Source organism: Penicillium soppii (genome assembly GCF_028829465.1).
Source record: "Penicillium soppii strain IBT 18220 chromosome Unknown utg000010l, whole genome shotgun sequence".
Classification (NCBI taxonomy): Eukaryota; Fungi; Ascomycota; class Eurotiomycetes; order Eurotiales; family Aspergillaceae; genus Penicillium; species Penicillium soppii.
The window spans coordinates 465,726-485,658 of NW_026643240.1; the positions used below are offsets into that span (position 1 = coordinate 465,726).

The 19,933-nt window shown below is 44.4% G+C and overlaps 4 protein-coding genes across 4 annotated transcripts; 3 read left to right on the top strand and 1 right to left on the bottom strand.

The window, feature by feature from the left end:
* Positions 1–3,250: 3,250 nt before the first annotated feature.
* Positions 3,251–3,878, top strand: N7529_010817 (uncharacterized protein; the record flags this gene model as incomplete). The annotated part of the gene is made up of 2 exons (XM_057246344.1): positions 3,251–3,267; positions 3,350–3,878. The coding sequence occupies 2 exons, from the start codon at positions 3,251–3,253 to the stop codon at positions 3,876–3,878; spliced, it is 546 nt and encodes a 181-aa protein (XP_057091693.1).
* Positions 3,879–7,606: 3,728 nt separating this feature from the next.
* Positions 7,607–9,214, bottom strand: N7529_010818 (glycoside hydrolase family 71 protein; the record flags this gene model as incomplete). The annotated part of the gene is made up of 4 exons (XM_057246345.1): positions 7,607–8,222; positions 8,276–8,501; positions 8,563–9,091; positions 9,161–9,214. 4 exons carry the CDS (start codon positions 9,212–9,214, stop codon positions 7,607–7,609), a joined length of 1,425 nt encoding a protein of 474 aa, XP_057091694.1.
* A 3,075-nt stretch (positions 9,215–12,289) lies between these two features.
* N7529_010819 (putative endo-polygalacturonase) lies at positions 12,290–13,581 on the top strand (the record flags this gene model as incomplete). Its single annotated transcript, XM_057246346.1, has 3 exons — positions 12,290–12,541; positions 12,650–13,063; positions 13,123–13,581. The coding sequence occupies 3 exons, from the start codon at positions 12,290–12,292 to the stop codon at positions 13,579–13,581; spliced, it is 1,125 nt and encodes a 374-aa protein (XP_057091695.1).
* Positions 13,582–18,745: 5,164 nt separating this feature from the next.
* N7529_010820 (uncharacterized protein) lies at positions 18,746–19,933 on the top strand (the record flags this gene model as incomplete). Its single annotated transcript, XM_057246347.1, has 3 exons — positions 18,746–19,053; positions 19,304–19,511; positions 19,574–19,933. 3 exons carry the CDS (start codon positions 18,746–18,748, stop codon positions 19,931–19,933), a joined length of 876 nt encoding a protein of 291 aa, XP_057091696.1.

The following is a 19,933-nucleotide window of genomic DNA, read 5'->3' on the forward strand; positions in this document are numbered from 1 at the left end:
TGGATGTGTCGGCCTATACAGTAGGATTTCATTCGGTCATTGGAAATGGAGGAGAGGAGCGAGCTGAGAATTGAAGAATCGACTCAAGACATTGGCGACAAGTATGATTTCATCAAAATCTAAGCTAAGCAAATATGTTAGGCATTTGACGCTCGGTTTGAAATTCCGTGTTTGTTCGTTCGAAAGTTGGGATTAAGCGTTCATCTTATCTACCGATCGCACGTGACGTAGGGCCACCAAATGCGGAAAATCTACGTCAACACTTATCAACACCATAGCATATGTATAGATTTTATAGATTTTATAGATTTTATAAATTAGTGCAATGGATTGCTAGATACCGGAGATATTGGGTGCTATTCACCATGCTTAAATTTTGGGTGAAAATATATATAGGAAGCGGGGAAGAGATGGGATCTATATTTCCCTGGAGGGCGGTGGCTCAAGTACGCACAATCAACTACCCCAGGATTCGCATTTCTGTCAGCCCAAACCACCATATTGATAGATAAATCGAAGTAACGAGATCTGAGTGCAGATGCCAAGTGCCGCAAGAGCGATGTGGCAGAGCCGATCAACTACTGTTGGTTCTAGTGGTATTGTACCAAACGGATGGTCTAGTACTGGGCACAAAACTATGCGCTGTCGTCGGGAGACCCGAGACTGATTTGCTCCAACCCATAAGAGCAGACAAAAAGAAGGACTCACACATATTCCCAATCTAGGATCCACCAGTATCAATATGGCACAAGAAGTCCGGTACGCAGATTCCAGTGCCTGGCTTTGTGCCCTGGAGATCCGGGAGCATTTTGATGCCTTAAAGGAGCGGTATACTTAAAGGAGTAGAAGAGCTAAAAGCTTACTAAATCAGTAGCAGAAAGCGCTAGCAATATGTATAGAAGCTTTATTAGTAATGACTTTCTATGCTAGGTTTAAAGCGAAGGGATCGATATAAAGATCCTAAGCTAATTTTATGTCAAATTCCTAGTCGAAAACAGTGTAATTTTCTGATTTAGTGACCTTAAAGAGCATTATTGAATCTGATAATGCTAAGGCAAAACAAGAAACGGAGACCCAATATCTTAAAGTAGGTAAAAATTGCTTTTACATCCGCCTAGTCGATGACCTAAAAGGCTATTACGACCACTATAGTAAGCTATATAAGCCGGCTTATTGTTGCTAGGAAACCTTAGAGGAGTGTACGGAATTAACAGATCTTACTACGACTACTTTTTTTGCGCACTTAAGACAAAACTTTATTTAGAAGGGTTCTAAGTTTTGCAAATTTGTCCATAAAAAGTCAAATGTCCGTTCATAGGCGCCCAGAATGCCTCTATACCTAGGCGAGTTCTGGATAGTGGCCCACTTATGTCAGTATGATACCCTGGGGTGCTAGGTGTTGCGTTTTTTATGCAAAGCTCCCTGTAGTCCCGCTCTACAATTTGTTCTATAATTAACAAGACAAACACAACCAGCAGATGACGCATTCGTTTCGTTTGCTTTCAGTGCTTTCAGCACAATCTACTGGTCTAGGAGGCCTAACAGAGATGCTAACCTCAGAGGCTGGGAATTATAAGCGGTAAATACGGTTTCCACGCTAGTCGAGGTTCGGGAGATTAACAAAGGGATGCACGGTCCTTAGGGCATCGTTCGACCACTTAGTTCGACTTCCAATTAGTTCAGGACGGAGCGTTCGCCAGCTAGAACCACTAACTCAGGAAGGGAGGCAAAGAGGGAAAGAAAGAGACGAACGCGGCCACTCAAAAAGACCCCGGGGGGCGGGGGAGGGAAAGCCGCAGACATGTCCACGGATACTATGTAGTTCTGTGTAGTAGTCCAATCAGAACTCTCGACACTAAGCAGGGATAAACAAAATTGCTGCTAGAGAAGCTCGGGCTCAATTGAGAAATGGCCCCCGGCATAAGCGTTGAATGCTTGATTTTTTTGCCCCTCTCACTCGCTCTCTTAGACTCCATCTGTAATAGAAGGAATAGCGATGCGCTCAGCTTAAGGAGAGGGAGAAAATGGGTCTAAGTTATACGTTGCAGGATCTCCTGTTAGCAATATCAACTAGTCAACGTAGAAGGGTTCTATAGAGCATAGAGGCAAATTCTGCACCCTAGCTAATCGAATTGCTATCCACCATCGTAGATACCTCGACAGTAACAAGAACCAATTAATTCTTCGTATGATGGCCCTAATATACATAATTCTCACTCCTAGTGAAGCTGCTCTTAAACGTTAGACCCGAGAGGCCGATGTAATGTAGGGGCTAATTAACAGTTCCTACTCGTGTTGTATTTTTTTTAGATAGGTGGAACTATGCAGGCAGGGGATACTTTCACTTTCACGCCTCTACCGAGACTTCAATTATTGATTAACGAGTAACTGCAATATTAGTCGTACCTATACTTTATCAACTATGAGTACAAACAAGTATTACAAAAGTTAGTTGTTTATCTTACATGTTCTTACAAGCGTGAATTTCAGGGCCGCCCGCCCCATCTTGGCGTTGTCGAGCTTTGGCACCCTAAGTAGACTTTCACAAAACCCAGTCATCTCCAAATAAATAACCCAGTTTTTACTAAGAAATACATCAAAATGCCAAGAACGTCCATGTTAGTACTATTTACACATACTTATACAAAAAACTAGGTCGGAATTAGGTTATTCGGTGATTGGCAATGTCAAGATTAGGTCAAAAGTTAGGTTCTGCGGGAGTCCCACCCTATTATTGTGACCGTTTCTTCTTCTCTTCCCTTTCGCCTTCGAACAAGTCTGATACTAACCTTTGGTTACAGCCGAAAAAGTCCTATACATACTACATACTGAGCTCTTCCTGTCGGCGGACCTAGACAATTGTCGCCCTTCGGCCTCACATGTTACACAACTTCCCAATTTTCCCCCGGACCATAATACGTGACATGATACCTCCGGAGCCACCTCTATAGTGTTGTATGTACGCATACTTCAAGAAATCCCTCTAAAGTTCTTTATTGACTTAATTAGCGTCCTGTTGATTCTCACCGTCTGTTCATTTCTGCCCCAAATATTGCGTTTCCAGACGAGACAGACCAACAATGGAGTGTCCTCACTATACATCTTATGGAGTTTGATTCACGCCACTGAGCAGCTCACTATCTATGTTTACATAATTTTTACTGAACCCGAAACCGATGGTAGCATGTTTCTGCATTCTCCCCCAAGCGCAGGGGACCAATTTAACCTTTGGCACTGTGCCGTGGTCACAATGCTTTTCCTGACACTGTGAGACCGTGTTATAATTCCAGAAGTAACTTGTACAGACTTTAATGTGCCTCCTTAGATTCACACAAGTTCTTCTTTATAGCAACAGCAGCAGCCGAATCTCCTTAGTCGCCAAATACGCCAGCTTCCTTCTCGTCTCAATCATTCCTCTGATCAGCGATGCTATCTCACCGATCGACGATGAAGCTCGGAGATTCTGGTCAGCGGTCTTTTACGCCCTACACTCTATGCTGGTCTACCCGTGTCTCACGGCTATAGGCTTTTGGGGAATCTACCATCAAGCTCGTGAGATTTTGGCTGTACCTTTTCCAAATGCACTTAGCTTGCAGGGTCTGGCCATGCAAGCTATTGTCTTCACGCTAGTCTCGGTGGCATGGATATATAGTCTTCCATTTCCATATGAGAAATTTGACGGTCAACGGGATCTTAATTGGGTCAACTTGTCCATTTGGTACGGGGCTATCGGTTGGATCATCATTGACAGTTTTGTCTTCGCCCTCGGCCAGGCCGTGCTACTATTATTGGCCTTGCATCGCTCGTTTTCGAGCAAAGCCACTACACAACCAGGAAGCGAGACGGAGCCGCTTTTAGGACATCCGGTACAGAAATAGACGTCCATCCATCATTAGTCCTTTCAATTCGCAATGTATTTATGTGTAATCAATCCTGTTACATCTCATAGAGACTCCTCATACAACATCTGCACGAATTTCTATCATATCGTCAATCCAGAAGCTACAAAGCCCTTTCGGCATACATGGAAGTCTCTGCCTGATACTTGCGCAAACTTTCGCTGCGTTACTGAAAATTGCCATGACTGGTCAAAGCGCAAAACCTACCTCGAATGTGATGCTTTAGATTTAAATTGCCATTGGAAGAAAAGTAGGTTCTATCTCGATGGAAATCTCAAATTTGGAAGAGGTGAGCATCCACTGTCATTTCTTAAGAATTCAACACTGAGTTTGAATAGATGGCATGGTCTATTGTACTATTCCTAGCTACCGATCAGATACTCTTTCTTCCAGTCTCGTGTCTCCTCATTCCAAGGTAGTCTTGAGGAATGGAAGGTTGATCTGACAGCGCATAGCAATTCGCTTAACGGCCCAATATGGCGAACCGTAACGCTCCATTACCTCATTAATGAGGATGGCATGGCTTTTCCTTCCGGTAAACATTGCCTCTACCTTGACCTGAATTCATTGGTTGTAGTCTGCGAATTTCATGAATTTAGGCGGGGTTTGAATCCAAAGGGACTTGCAGTTCGACTGGCCTGGATGGAGGCGGATAAGGCGAAGAAGGAAGCCGAAAATGTGAAGAAAGTCGCATAAAGAAAAGGGTGTGATAGCTGCCAGTATCATTGTCACAGTCTTTCCATGGTCAGTGATCAAAGAATTAGTAGGGTTTACAGCGAATCTAATCTAACGTGAAAGACTGTACCATAGGATTACTGTCCCCATCTAGAAAATTGCTACGCAGATGATTAAGATATCCAACGAATCATTTTGCACCTCTGTCATAGAACGGAACCTAGCTCTCTACACTATGAGACCTTACAAAGTTCCTCCCGTTTGACGCTACCAACCGTATCTCATCACTATCTTCAATAAAGCCCAAGCCAGAACCTTTATACCAAATACCTCTTGCTATAGTATGCCCACCGGTGCTATCTATTAGACCAGCGCTCTTAGGTCCATTCCCGAAACATTTTCCCCTACTAGCTAGCTATTGCACAAGATCTACTAGGCGGTTTAGAATGATATATCTGACTTTAAGCTTGATTTTATATACACTCGGCTTAATTGCTCCTTACAATTGGAACAAATTGGGGCACTGGATATTAAGAAGCGTAAGTTCGAGCCCAACGATAAATATATTAACCTACATAAGCTACCATAGTACATCTTGCTGTTCCTCCACGTGCGTCTTATTACTGTCATAACTGGTTGATAGCATAGACCAGAATAGTTTATTCCGGCCAAATTTGGTTTAGGTATATCTACGTGTGAAATACATAAAGGATGCTAAGGGCAGTCTCTTGGACAAAGAACGCGACGAGATGCACACTCTCCGAGATGAGATTGAAGGAAGTGAGCTTCGGGTTTACCGCCGTGGTTTGCTACGCAAAATACTCATGTTAGATGCTGTCTGTCACCATACCACACCTTCGTTTAGGGAGCACTTACGACTATAGTACCGTTCATGATATTAGGCACCGAAAACACAATCGAGTTGGATATGATAACATATTTGATAACACTAAGCGCCTTTGTGGTCCGCAAAAGCAGGTATAATCGCGAATAGAGAACCCAGCTTTGGGGGACCACCATAATCAGCCATGTCAGATAGATCATGGTTTTTGATGGCACCGCATCTCTGCGTACGTCAGAGTTCACAAGTATGATGAACAAGGGTTGCAAAATGATGGCGCATGAGCCGAGTGCGCACGACCAAAAGTATGATCTGCTGCGTCATTTTATAGCAAGAACAAGGATATGTTCATCCCAATCCCGACGTACCATGGGATGCCTATAAACGCAGCAAGTAATGAGGATATGGGCAGGTTTTGCGTGATATCACCCACGTTGTAAGGACATGCGTTGAGACTCGATTATTGCTGTCTGCTGGTCGATATCAGAATGGTGGATCTGGGGTTGATTATAGAATGAGGTCAAAAGTGGGAAAACTGTAATCCACGGAACTAGACATTTAGAGTCAAGGCGATTCCAGTTCATATTGAGCGTATTTTCCGCTAAACTGAGCGAAATTTGGTGTTCCACTAATTGGTTGATATATGTGGAACTTGAATTTCTTCAGCATACAAGCGAGCACCGCGCATCGAGTCAACTTGATTACTGCCCTCTCATTGTGAATTTCAGATTATAAAAATTGGCTTCCTGCAGGATCGGAGATTACCATGCACGGACTCAGCATTGATAAAAGCAATTTACCTGCGCATATTGCTTTGTGACACTGTACTTTTGTAACATAAAACTCTTGCTGTGTCACATCGTTGTACCATGCTGATCCTCGGGGTTGCAGTGCATGCCTTGAGGGGAAACATGCTTTCATTTGTGCTAAGGGTGCAGCATTACGATAGGTGGACAAGGCAAACGTATGTATTAGAATTGGCGGCCGCATCCCCGTGTGGCCCGATGTCACAGTATGGTCCACTGCGAGTGGCAAAATGTAGTACTTCTTTGTCTTCAATTGGGGCTATATACTTTGTGGTCTAATTTCTCTTTCTGGATATGATATGTAACATGAACCCGGTCACTGCTGCCTTGGCCGCCCCTTGTATTCTGAAACTAATGAACAAAATCTTGAGAGATAAAACGTGTCTTCTTACTGAAAAAAAAGTCTGAGGCCTGTGCACTACCTTTGTCGAGAAACCTGACTCGAAATCTTGATTGACATTTCCCATCACCCATCAACCTCGCAAAAACTCCAAGCTGCAATGAGTACTGCACATGAAGCCAAGTATGCGATCGCTATGCTCACTCTTGCACTCCATCTAGAGAAGGGCTAATATGTTGGGACATTCCGAGACGAGCACGCAATGTCCGAAAGTCATGCACCCAGCACCTGTATCTAATACCTCATTGAGGGCGCCTCTGGTCAGATACTCCCGGAATGTGGCATTATCACGCCTGCGCGCCGTTTCAGCTCTCCCTATCTCGGGATGATGGTCAACCTGTTCGAGACGTGCTTCTTGGCCCAGATATATGGAACGGCGAGCGAACACAAATTGTTATTGAGCGGAGAGAATAGCAGCATGAGCAGTCGTCGGGCGACTGGACGCTTGCAGGCTGTTCTGTGCCGCCGGGATTCGAGTTAGAGGGCTTTGAGATGGCGAACCCAGTTGGGGAGCCAAATAGTGTATTGGAGAACAATTGATCGTGTGGAAGCTTGATTTCAGAGAAGTGCTTGTCCCATTTAGAGATTGGCAGTCTGAGGCAATGGCCAGGAGTTTAAGGTGTTCTGGGAAATGAACTTGTCAGCAAAATTCTGCTGGACGTAGAATCTCGGTTTCATATTCCATGTCACGCGGCAACCTTTTACCGCGCACCAGTTTGCCTGAGAAACTGAACATTCCATGCCAAAGGTAAGTCTAGTTGCCATGTCTATTTCTTTGTATAGTTTGTTTCTACTGATCAACTTCGACCATCTACATTAGGTCGTCCGCTCCATCAACTCTGTATCGGTCTCAAGGTGGCTGTTTAGCGTTAAAAAAATAGTCGGATATGTTGGGAGTGAGATTAAAGGGGACTAGAAGATTGGAGTGACGTGATAAAACATGTGCGAGCTTGAGTTCATTCTTCTAACCGATAACGAAGCGACTTCACATGGAACCTCTAAGACTCCCACTGACGGTGGCAATGTTGGCTTTTGCGCTAAGTGTATTGGTCGGACATGCGACTTTCAGTCCCTGGGAGATCAAGGCGAGCCCAGCTGGCTGAAGCTGATCGATCGCAGACTCATCTGGAAGCACTCCCACATACGCATTGAAGTTATATATCCCGCAGATACAGGTGTCCGAGATATCTTTGAGACTCGTGCCAGACAAAATTGTTTTGTCTCCACGAGTCAGTGTGAATTTCTGCTTCCCAACGCCCATCGGGACTGAATATGCGTTGATTCCGGTCGACACCTTGATCTCTTGAGACTTATTTCCGGACTGAACGGTCAGACTTGCAGCAGACTTCAGCAAAGAAACCACAAAAACCGAATCTTCCATCGAGTCAGCTCCATTAGGCCTCCCGCGAAAGAAGTTACCGCTGGAATTATTAGGATTGCCTTCCATAGTAGTATCCGTCGCATCGCAGTTGACACTCTTTGGTGTTGGTCGATACCAGTAAATCAACTTTTCATCAGTGACAAAGGCGTCGGCTGATGAAGCATTTGCCTTCAAGGCAGCAATGAATGGTCTCGACATCTCGAGCCAACCGTCGTGGGGCCTAATAAGAATATCAGCATTGCTGTGGCTTTGTCTAGTTTCTGCGATGCTTACATATCCATGACCCATTTGGAGGACCCGTCGTCAGTATGCGGCGAGGAGAGAGGCCCGATATAGTGGGACTCTCCGTAGTCATTCCAGGTGATAATCTCGATAAAACGAGGACGCAAAGCCAAGATCTCTCGCCACCGGTTATACCATAGTAGATCTGATGGGAAAACCCAGTTCTTGCTGTATGACACCTCACCACCAAAATGCGTTGAGAACCAAGCCGACACAGCTGCGTTGCTTTAGTAACTGGTCAATAGGAAAGTGGATATATCCACATAGATTCAACTTACGGGCAATGTATGGCTTTCCGGATAGGGCTTTGATGTATGACCTGTCTCCGTCGCTCACTGTAACATTGTGACCAGGGGAGGGGGCCTTGTTGTTACCGTTATTGTCCCATGCCATCCAATTCAAGGCTCCTTGAATAGTACTAAAATCTCCCACCCCAGGGTGAAAATTAGGCGCGAAGAAGATATCTTCTCCGGCTGCAGATTTGATGGCATTGACATCAACCCCGTCACCTGCAAACGAAGATACAAACACCTTGTTGTCTACCTTCAGCTGAGCGGGGAGACCAGAATATTGCTTGATCTTAGACCCTATGGCGCTTGTCTGCCCCGTATTGTACCAGTTGAAGTCAAAAGAAAGAAACACTTTCATGTCATTCTTCGCGGCTGACTGGTACGCATATCCCAGTTGTGTATCGGTGTACGGGTCAGTTCCAATGTTCAATGCAAATGCATCAATACCTAGGGACCGAGCACGTTTCATGTCGTCATCGTAATCGGTAGGACTTTGGCGATTGCTCACGATGCCGATCTAAGGAGTAAGAATTCAGACACGTTGGTTCAAGATCAATATAAGGTACTAAATGACCACACAACTGACCATGAAATGGCAAAAAATAAGCCTATCATCCGATGCAACTGCAGTGGCAGCCATCGAGTCATTGTTCAACAGATGATGACTAGAAGGGGGCCTGGGGGAAATGGGCAAGTTGATGGCCCAAGCAGCGGTGATCGACGGCATCAGAACGCATGTTAACAGTAGGAAGAAAGATCCCAGAAACATTCTGGAATGAGTGCTAAAAGAACAGGAAATGATTTTTAGTCACAAGTTCACACTTATAAGCAATCGGTTCCTGGTAGAAAGTGGAAAAAGCGGGGAACTGAAAATGGTTATGACCTACGACGACAGTTCTTTGACTTTCAAGCAACGGAAAGGAAGATAATAGTGATCTGTAGTGATGAATCTGGCAGTAGATGGTTCAATAACCAAGTAAAGTTGAGCCAAACTCCTAGTTCTTGGGCTTTGTTGCTTATATATTCCTGAATGTTATACTTTCATCACAAAGTCTCCATGCAACAGGCCTTCAAAAGGTTGCATATGATCACCCCAAAAACACATGAAGATTCCATAGAGACATGTCAATGTTTGATGATTAGGTAGGTTTGAAGGGACTCCTTGGTTACACTACAATGTAACGTTTTCTAGATTTCCATGTTTCAAGGAACCTCGACCACGCCATTGACCCAGGGACTTGATTCACAACTATGCTCATTGGTCGATTATATACCAAGCTTTCCCCACGCAGGTTCAAAACGCAAAGCAAAGAGAGGCGCATGAATACCACATCATTTTGCAGCTTCTGTGTGACACTGATAAACCAGCACACCTTTGGATGTGGGTGAATAGTGATCACTGGGTGGTTGACTGATGCGCATGAAAATCATTTCTAGGATCCCATGATCTTAACAGACGATGTTACTCTAAGCTACATTCAAACGCGATGGAGGGATAGATAGGTCACCTTTTGCAAGTAGCACTGTGAGTCTGGTCAAAAACTTTGGATGAGACATCGCATTACAATGAGCGATGTATGACGAATAGAACGCTTGAAGCTGCAAGAATCTCGCCGGAAATTGGCTCCTTCGCTCACCTGTCATAACGAAAGATAAGGGGGCACGTTTTGTTTGAGCTAGCCCCCGATATTCGCTGCGCTATTGTTTATGATTCATTATAGGTTACCCTAGAGCAGCTAAAAACAGTGATTGTGCCTGATAAGTTGACGAGTATGATTTTCTCAAATATTGATTATTATAACAGGCTTTACACCCATACGGAGGCTATAGAAAACACCAACAGGGATCAAACCCAGTGGAGGAAAAATTCACATGAATCTGGTTATAACTTCCAATATAGGAAGATTATTTGGCGCTAGATGTCGATCTAAAAGAATGAGTGGCTAGCAAGCTAAAAGATAAATTCTTAAACAGGAAACGTGCATGTGTTCAATTAAGTCTAACATTCCACATGCCATTTGGGCGATGTAACACGGAAAACAGGCATAACGCTGATATCCCTCCAACTATCCCTGCGCTCTTCGTGCTCTCCGCGCTCCCGCTCTGCCCCCTATCTACGGTAGTCTAATTCGAACTTTCTTGCAAGGCCGATATACGTATCTTCATTCCATACGGACTTCTTTCGCACAGCTGATATTGTATTTTGATTTTCAATCTGACAACCTGAATCCGGTATGCATTCGTTTCATACTAGGGGGTGAGTCTTCTACCATCTCGACAAGTGTCCCGGGATTCAACGGTTCTCTTTCTGCCTTTCTCTTCAAGTTTCAATAGGGCCATTGGCGTAGTGATCGCTTTATGCAAAAAGTAAAAACTGTAACTACATAACACTACATGACATCTTTTTCAATATAATTTGATTATTCATATTTCATTACTTGATTGGACCATGGAAAAACAAAAGCACCTAATTACAAAAGCATAGCCGTGATCACCTAGCGCCTACGATTCCGTGTTATGGGTGGCTCGCCCCTCTAGCGGCCCTCTTTAGGCGGACCTGGCTACTATTTACGTCCTTGAATATTCTTCAACTGAATATTCAGCCCTTATAGCAAAAGGCGGAGTTGTTCTGATTTTCTCCATGGAGGCCTGCTTGTGATCAATGAGAATGACTATCAATAAGCAAGGCGAATAATCTGTGCTGAAAATCGACTTTATCTCTCTTGTTGGCGGTATTACAATTGAGAAACGCATCTCTACCGACGAGCTCACCAGAGGGGACGGTAAAAACCTTCTTGAAAACTTTCTAAAGGTTGCTCAATTCCAAGTCATTACAACGGTATTGGATGTGCTGTTGTCTATCGCACCACGTGTCCTACAGTAAATCAGGGGCGTCGAACAATTCCTTGTTCCAACCCGATCTCCGATGAGCCAAACAAACCTTATGCAAGAGTAACTTACAGTCAATCGTCATGTTACTTGACCAGTGGAAATGTGTGTTCTTTAGTAGAGGTGGTTCTACAGCTTCTTTTATGATTGTCCTATCTATTGGGAACCCTACTATCGATGTTCGGAAAATTCGCGCTTAGATCCACGGGGCATTTTCCAAGGGACAAAAAATTGTGACAAGCCCATCTGTGACAAAAAATTGTGCAATTGTAATGGGGCAATGCTCCTTGATGCGGACGGTAAGGTTCAGGCACTCCGCTGTTCATGGTTCTCCCTCTTTAGAGTCAATCCAAACACCCTTTGATTCTGAATGTGTAAATCCTACAAACCTCACTTTGACGGCCAAAACGGTGCTATATATTATCAGTGTCAATACCTTTCTGTCAAGGGGCTGCCAAAAGCTTCATTTCAAACTTGGTGCGTGCTCGGGTTATGCTCCCAGACCTGTCCCAGGACCCTATAGTTGTAAGGAAACTAACTCTCGCCCGGAGACCCACCGTGCATTAACCCGGCTTAACAGGTGCTGCATGAAGAATGTAGAGCCCCGCATTCCCCACATAGACTCTCGGATCTAATCGTCTTGGCGGGGAGCACAACAGCTGTGCCTTGGAGCTTGGTGGTTGTGACTTCACGCTACGCTGACCCGGTGATACCCTGGGCAATCTCTTATGGTTTTAATATTTGAACTGAACTAATTAAAATCGATAAAGTGCTGGGCTGTTCCACTTCTGGATCAGAAGAATAGCGATGTCAATTGAATGGCACCATGTTCAAGAATCAGCTACGGGTATTTCTGTCGCAGCTTGCGCTCGACAAGGCAATTTCGGCGGCCAACTCTTCCTGCTCCACGACACCCATTTTTGTTCACCCTACTCTACCCGGACTTTCTAGCAGTGCCAATTACACGATAGATGTCCGCTCAACAACTCATTCCCACCACTACACGGTTGAGCCCTTCCAGGTTAGCGTGATCGAGGCCAACACCACCAGTGGCAGCAGAATCTCTCACAACACCTCTGTTGCGTACTTTGATTTTTGTAGATCGATCAACATCTCGTTGACATTGAATAATAGGCCGATTAATTGGGTGGAAATATGACCTAAATCGTTCAACATCAAGCCCCAGGTCAATGGGAAGAGAATCACTTTTTCCCTCGACGGCCCCAAGAACGTGGTCGTACAAGTCAATGGCAACATTTGGGAAGTGTTACATCTGCTGGTCAATCCGATCGAAACCGACGTTCCTGATCCGAACGATGCAAATGTAGTATATTTCAGCCCCGGGCTCAACAATAATACTGCCGCGACGAGCCTCACCAATGGAGAGCTTTTGATACGGTCCGGTGAGACTGTATACATCGCCCCTGGCGCAACCTTTAAAGTCCCCCTTGTCTTCCAGAACGTGTCGAACTCCGAGCTCTGTGGCCGCCAAATACTCAGCACCGGAGCACTCCGCATCACAAGCTCACCTAACATTTTCATTCGAGACGCCCCCATGCTCAACGGCAACATTGGTTCCCATATGTCTACAGACATCACGGTCCGCGGTTTTCGATCCCTTTTAAATACCGGTGTGACGACAATATCACCCTATACCAGCACCGCAACGATCATTATGGCGACTCTAGTAACCTGACCATTCATAATGCTATCTGTGGGCCGATTACGCTCATCCCATTCCGATCGGCACGCACGGCAACACCGATAACCCCGAGGTCATGGATGGTGTCAACATACGCAATATTGATGTCCTTGACGAGCGTGAGCCCCAAATGTGGTACCAGGGGTGTCTGGGTCATCAATCCAGGAGATAGCAATCTCATTCAAAATATTTACGTTGATGGGATGCGCGTTGAAAGTATCCGGCTAGATCAATTGATCAACATGCGTGTGATGAACAATACCAAGTATAATACGTCGCCTGGGCGAGGAATTCGCAATGTATATATCAAGGATTTGTCGTATGAGGGGCCAAATGAGAATCCTTCAATGATGCTGGGATATGACGAAGACCGAACTATCTCCAATGTTGCATTCGAGAATTTGGGTGTCAGATAGAAAAAACGCCTGTTTCGTGACCGCTAGGCCATAAAGGTGCACACATCCTTATCTAAGCTAAGTACGGTGTATTTTTGTGTGTTCTTGCTTTGACAGAAGACTATATCGAACAGCATAGCGAAACCAGCGAGGTATATGACGGAGGACTTTATTCTTATTTTTATGAATGAGCCTGTGAAGGGTCTCAATTTCAATTAGCCAGCTATAACCCCTTAAGGAGGTTGAAAGGATGCATGTGGGCCAGACCATTTTGCCGTTCTTCAATCGAGCCTAGTAATATGTTGTTGTGTATCAAGTAGACTGTTGTCGACCGGCTAATTAGTTGAAGAATAAACTAACCTTACTCAAGTCAAGTTTTGTCACATGTCAGACGTTTTAACAAATGATTAATAATAGCTCTTACATATTACTTGTGCCGGAGGAATTGTCGTAGTGCTATGAATCTTCAGAGTCCGAAGCGATTCATATCAGGGCTCCGCTGCTTGGCCCGCCGAAGCCAAGACAGCTAACCTTCATTTGGCTATGCTTGCGGTACTACTGCTGCAGCAGCTTTCAGAAAAGAGCTACTTAGCTCCATCCGGATTCAGAGGCCTACAAAAGATACAGAATGCTATCGAACTTCTCAAAATTAGTTGTTTGTTTTCGCCCTTGTGTAGACCTCATAACCGCCCGCGAGCCGCCCTCCGAGGGCCGCCCACAGACCCGCCTTATGCGGGCGGAGGGCAGGATTCTCCTGCCCGCGGGTCGGGCACGTCTTTTACATGCCCTCAGAGGGCCGCCCTCGAAACATTTCGAGGGCCGACAAACATGACAAACATGGTCAATTCGATGATTGCATAAATTATGCAAATTTGAGCTGTATTATTGAGTATTTGAGTTACAACTTAGGATTTCAGAAAGTCACTGAATTAGTAGCAGGACGGCTTTATTAAACTTCAAAACATTACTCAATTTCAGGGTCTATATTATATACACCATTTCTATGGAGTTTCAACTTCATATCCATCAAGAAGCCTTGAACGCTTCCGAACCCTTCCTGAATGCCGACTCTGCGTATTAGGTAAATTAGGCTCACCCTCCTCTTCGTGCTGTCCTTCTTCTAGCTCCGATAAAGCGCGCTGTCGCCGTTTCGATTGGGCCCTATCAGCCATAGGTTGAACAGTATTAAGAACCGCTGAAACATTATCCTCATCGACCTTATTATCACCCTCGTCATCATCACTAATAGGTTCAAGGAGATATGTATCCGTATTCTTCTCCTCCTGGCTTGCCTGTATCTCTTCATGTGAGAGATATTCATTGATTAACGCTCGTCGACCCTCTTCAATCTCAAACCTTGATGTGCACATAAACATCATTAGATCCTGAATTGTTAATGGATTAAGAGAACCTCGCCGGTAGTGGCAGACATCGCGGGCAGAGTTAAAGAGGCGCTCTACACCTGCTCCTGTAGCAGGTATAGAAAGCACATCGCGTGCAAGGTTTGTAAGAGCAGGGAATTGATACTGATGATCCTTCCAGAAAGCACAGGTAGGAGTTCGTACAATTCCTAGACTTAATCTTAATATAAGCTAGATAATAGAAAGATTCCACCTACTTACCGCTATCAAGGTATTCCTTTAGCTCATCATATTCACCAGATACCAGGGGCTAGGACTCCTCTGCCACGCATTCCATCTCAAGCTCTGAAATAGTCACAGTAGATAATTGGGCTCTTGATATTGATTGCGCATCCGAATGGCGTCGTTTATAAGATTGAAAGTAATCTTCAAGACTTGCTCGATAGATTGCACGCCAGTCATTATCTGGATCATCCCAGTCCTTCCCTTCAAAGAACTGGAGCTTCTGTTGCGGCGAGAGAATAGTACCAATTGCGTAGAGGTTGTTATCAATAGTGTCAGTCATCCTATAATAGTACGAAAGCTTCTTCTCTGCCGCTTCAAGAGAGGCAAGCATAAGCTGTTTCCAGGCAACCTTCTTCCGTCTTAACGCACTTTTCGACTTTTCAAGGTGGGTGAAGAGTTTGTTATAGATACTAAAGATGAGATGAATACTAACATCCTTTGTCTTTGAAAGAAGAGTTGTGAATTTGAAAAAAGGCTGGGTGATCTAAAGCAGATATTCGATCTGTCGCCATTCTTCTTGACTTAACGCGAAGTGGTCTTGATCATACTAGGAACAAAACTCATCGAAGGTTGATTGGAGCCGTTTAGCACGTCGGAGCATTAGAAATGTGGAATTCCAGCGAGTTCGGACATCCTGGATTGGAACAAGCTTTGGCTCTTCATTCTGAAGGTTATAGAATGACTCCCGCCGTTGTGGGCTTGCATTGATATAGACAGCTAGGTTTCGGACCTATATAAGAAGAGTTAGTATATCAGAAAAGTATAATAATAGGGGCATACCTTATTAAGTGTATCGATAATCTCTCCCTTTTGTTGCCTAGCACGAAGATATCGGACACGATCATCGGACCAATCTATTTCCGCACTCTCATTCTTTAGAATTGCCCTTATCTTGCCAAGAAGGTCATTCAGACTAAGCTAAATAATATGGGCAATACAAGGAACCCGAACAATTGTAGAACCATTATTAAGTTCAAGGGACTGTAATGATTCTTGGATGCTCGACATCATAGTGGTGTTGTTTGATGTATTATCAGTAGTTACTGCAAGCACTCGATCTGTAATACTATGCTGCTGAAGGAGCTTTAAAACCACATCACTTAGATTCACACCTGAGTGAGATCCAGATAAAGGTTCAAATCCAAGAAGGATCTCGCGATAGTCCCAATCCTGGTCAAGAAAATATCTAGTGACGGCCATAAAGGCCTGTTGAAATAGAGATGTCCAACAATCTAATGCGAGTGAAAGCTTTGCATTAGGAGGAAGCTTCTGTAGGATAGACTGCTGCTGCTCTTGAACATAACCCCGTAGCCGAGACCGAATCGTTATCGCAGAAGGAATCTCCGGTTGTGAAGGGGCAAGTCGGGCAAAGGCAATAAGCTCCCGAAATTCTGGATGTTCGATAAACCGGAAGGGGAGACGTGATAGGGCAAGAAGTTGTAAAAGCTTTTGTTCCCATGCTTCCTGTGTGAAGACTGTTGACTTTTTTGGTGCGTTCTGCGCCTATTGATTAGGAATTGATTAGTAAATAGTGTAAATATAGGATGCTAAGCACATACAGCATTTGCAAGTAACCCTTTTATATTAGCCTTCTGGCTAGTGGATTTGCGACAAGTTGGACCAGCTAGATGCCGATGAAGAGCGGTTGTTCCATACCGCCCATTTGCTAGATGATCAAGGACTTTTTGGCATTAACGGCACATTGCCCCTGGTTTGCCGGTTTTAGCATCAGCAACTTGATCGAATCGCTCCCAACAGGTTGCTTTCCGATTGCTATTCCAGTTCAGTCGCTTTTTCTTCCCAAAATCAGTATTCAGCCACCAGTCGACAAAGTCATCTTTCGACATATCGGCGTATAGGATATAAGCTGTTGATCGACCAGGACCAACACGCTGAAGTGAAGGCGCAATCAGGGGAGGAGGTATTAGGGTAAGAAACCCAGAGTTTGACGCTGAGTCCAGTGTGTGCTAGCTTTTAGAAAAGTCAGGGGTTGGGAATTGCTCATTCGGATTCGGAAAGGAGAGAAGAGGGTCGGCTATATCACCCTCATATATAGATGATGGATAGATATCGGAGAACTGCGAAATTTGTGACATTGTTAACTAACTAGGAATTTAGGGAACATGTCAAGAAGATTGGATGAGAGCTTTAAGACACATACCAAAGGAGTCCTTCAGGGCTAAGTTAATTGAATTAGTGAAATATCGTAAGACTCAGCTTCTTAGTTTATTAAACGTACCATAAAATACCCCCACCTTTCCTCGAGATCCCCTTTCTAATTGGTTAGATTATAAGAGCCGCTCGCGGGCCGCCCTCGGCCAGCCCTCGAGCGGCCCGCTTTTTTTAGAGGGCGGCCCTTATATTGCCAATCCGCCCTCGCTTTTTTCGCTGGGTTCAATCCCCCCCAAATCTAATAGAAAATGAGCAAACAAATATCTAAGTTAACCATAACCATTTACCAATATTGAATCATATCACTATTCATTATATCTAACAGTTATTCTATCACGTTTAAGGGCTAAGTCAAAAAAATTGGAAATTGAAATGCTTGTTCTTAAGGCATAGAGCATGTAGCACGTATATGATACAAAAATATATATATCTGCAACATGATCATTCAAAATCCCTGTTAAGAACCATGCATGCATAGACGGTTTATACTAGATATATCAGGCATGTGTCTATCAGCGTAGATCCTTCTATCATGAGTTTAGATCATGAAGAGATTTCCTATCCTGTATATAGGATCTCTCTCTCAATGAGAGAGAGATCAGGCTTAAACACCTCTCTGGAATAGACTGTTTACATGCTAAATTCTTCTTCTGCCATTAGACATCCTATGTTTCAACAATCCCGAACCACCCGACTTACCAATAACTGTAGGACATCAACTGACTTAAAGCCTGAATATGATTATTCCCTACTTTCATTACTTATAAAACAACTGATTTTCTTAAAGTTTCTCAATGTTCATATACAAATGAAGGGAAAAGTTAACTTGTAACGCAAAACACTGTTAGATAACAGTAATTTAAGGTGATGAATCAGCAGTATAATGCATCTAAATTAGGAAAGGTCAACATTTTTTATGCAAATGAGGGCGGATGAGGGCGGCCCTCGAGCGGCCCTCAGAGGGCAGAGGGCCGGGCGAGGGCAGGCAAGCATCCGCCCTCCGCCCGCGAGGGTCGGGCGGAGGGCCGGAGATGTCGGCCCTCTAAATGTTTTTAACGAGGTCTACCCTTGTGAGCACTACATCAATATTTCTACCTAGGTAACGTGGACTCGGATACTTGATTTTTAAACATATCCGCAAAACGACAAGACAGACAAGACCCGGATTTTAAGGATTAGGGAGACCTATAAACCTAGGGCTTCAAGGGGCTTTAGGCCTGTAGCTTATAGATTCGCCTTGTTACAGGAACCTTGGAATGGCTAGATGCTGACATAATCATGGCGCTCATTGCAAACTGGAGAATTCTCGCGGATCAGGACCCAACCAAATACGGCGAGGTCGTCAATCTCAAAATCCATTTTCAAACATGGCCGCCAATCTTAGGCTGACATCACTTCGTAATACTGTTGACAATGACACTTCTTTCTTGGAAAGCCCTCTTAAATGGACCTCACACCATCTTGAGCAGATGAAGTGTCGGTTCGAAGATGTCGAAACTACTCCGGTCTGCACAGAATCGACCGAAACCGACGAAAACGTCAATCATGGTCGGAAAACTCGCTCGAAGCCGAAAAGCATTGCCGAAGAGTTGGCTACATGTTTGGTGGCAAAAAAAAGGCTTGAGATTCTTATCAATATCTTGGTAGGCGATGAGCCCTATTTCCTCAAAGCGAGGTAAGAGCCCAAGTCTGACAGAACAGATCCCAAAGAGAATTAATTGACTGACAGCCCCACTAAGCAGTGTGGGACCTTCATTCTATCTTCATGGTCGGGCTGTTCACCAGCCGGCTAATATTACGCCTTCACTGCCTCATAAGCAATTGCATTTCCACGACTCAGATTTTATTATTTTTCACCCTCATGCAAAGTCAGATCACATAGCTAATGACTCTCCTCCGTCGGTTGGCTATTTGAACTACTCAAGCATAATTGCAGGTCGCAAGGAGCAGTTACGGTATCGCTTAGGGAAAAGTAGAGTCTACAACGAGATTAAAACGAGGCTCTATCGCGAGGAAAGAGTTCAGATAACCCCCCGACACTGGTCTCAAGACCCATATTTTATGTGTCACTTATTGGCCCTTGCGCAGCGACAAGAGCGCAAGTTCAATCCGTCGAAACCTACTACCTACACCGTATGTTTTAGGCCTTTTCAAAATTCTACCTGTTGAACCGGGATCGGCTAATTTACTCGAAGTCGCGTCTTCTTGTGGACAACGCGTTGGAACGAGAATACTTATTTTGTTACGAGGCTGAAATCACCACCGAGCTTTTGAACAAACTTAGGGGCCCCAATAACGCAACGCGCGGTATGGAATGGCCTACAATTCGTCGAAAAAGGCTCCTATACAAGCCATACAATACCTTCTCTAGCCGTCTCATTACCGAGCTTGTGGTTCCCACAAATTTCGATTTCTCGTCTCACAGTCCCTCGAATCTACCAGCAGATAGCAAGGGCGTCATTAATCACGATAGAAAACGACCACACCAACAAGAAGACATCGCACCGCATAAAGCGAGGCGAATTCGAATAGATGAACCAGTACGGATTAACTGA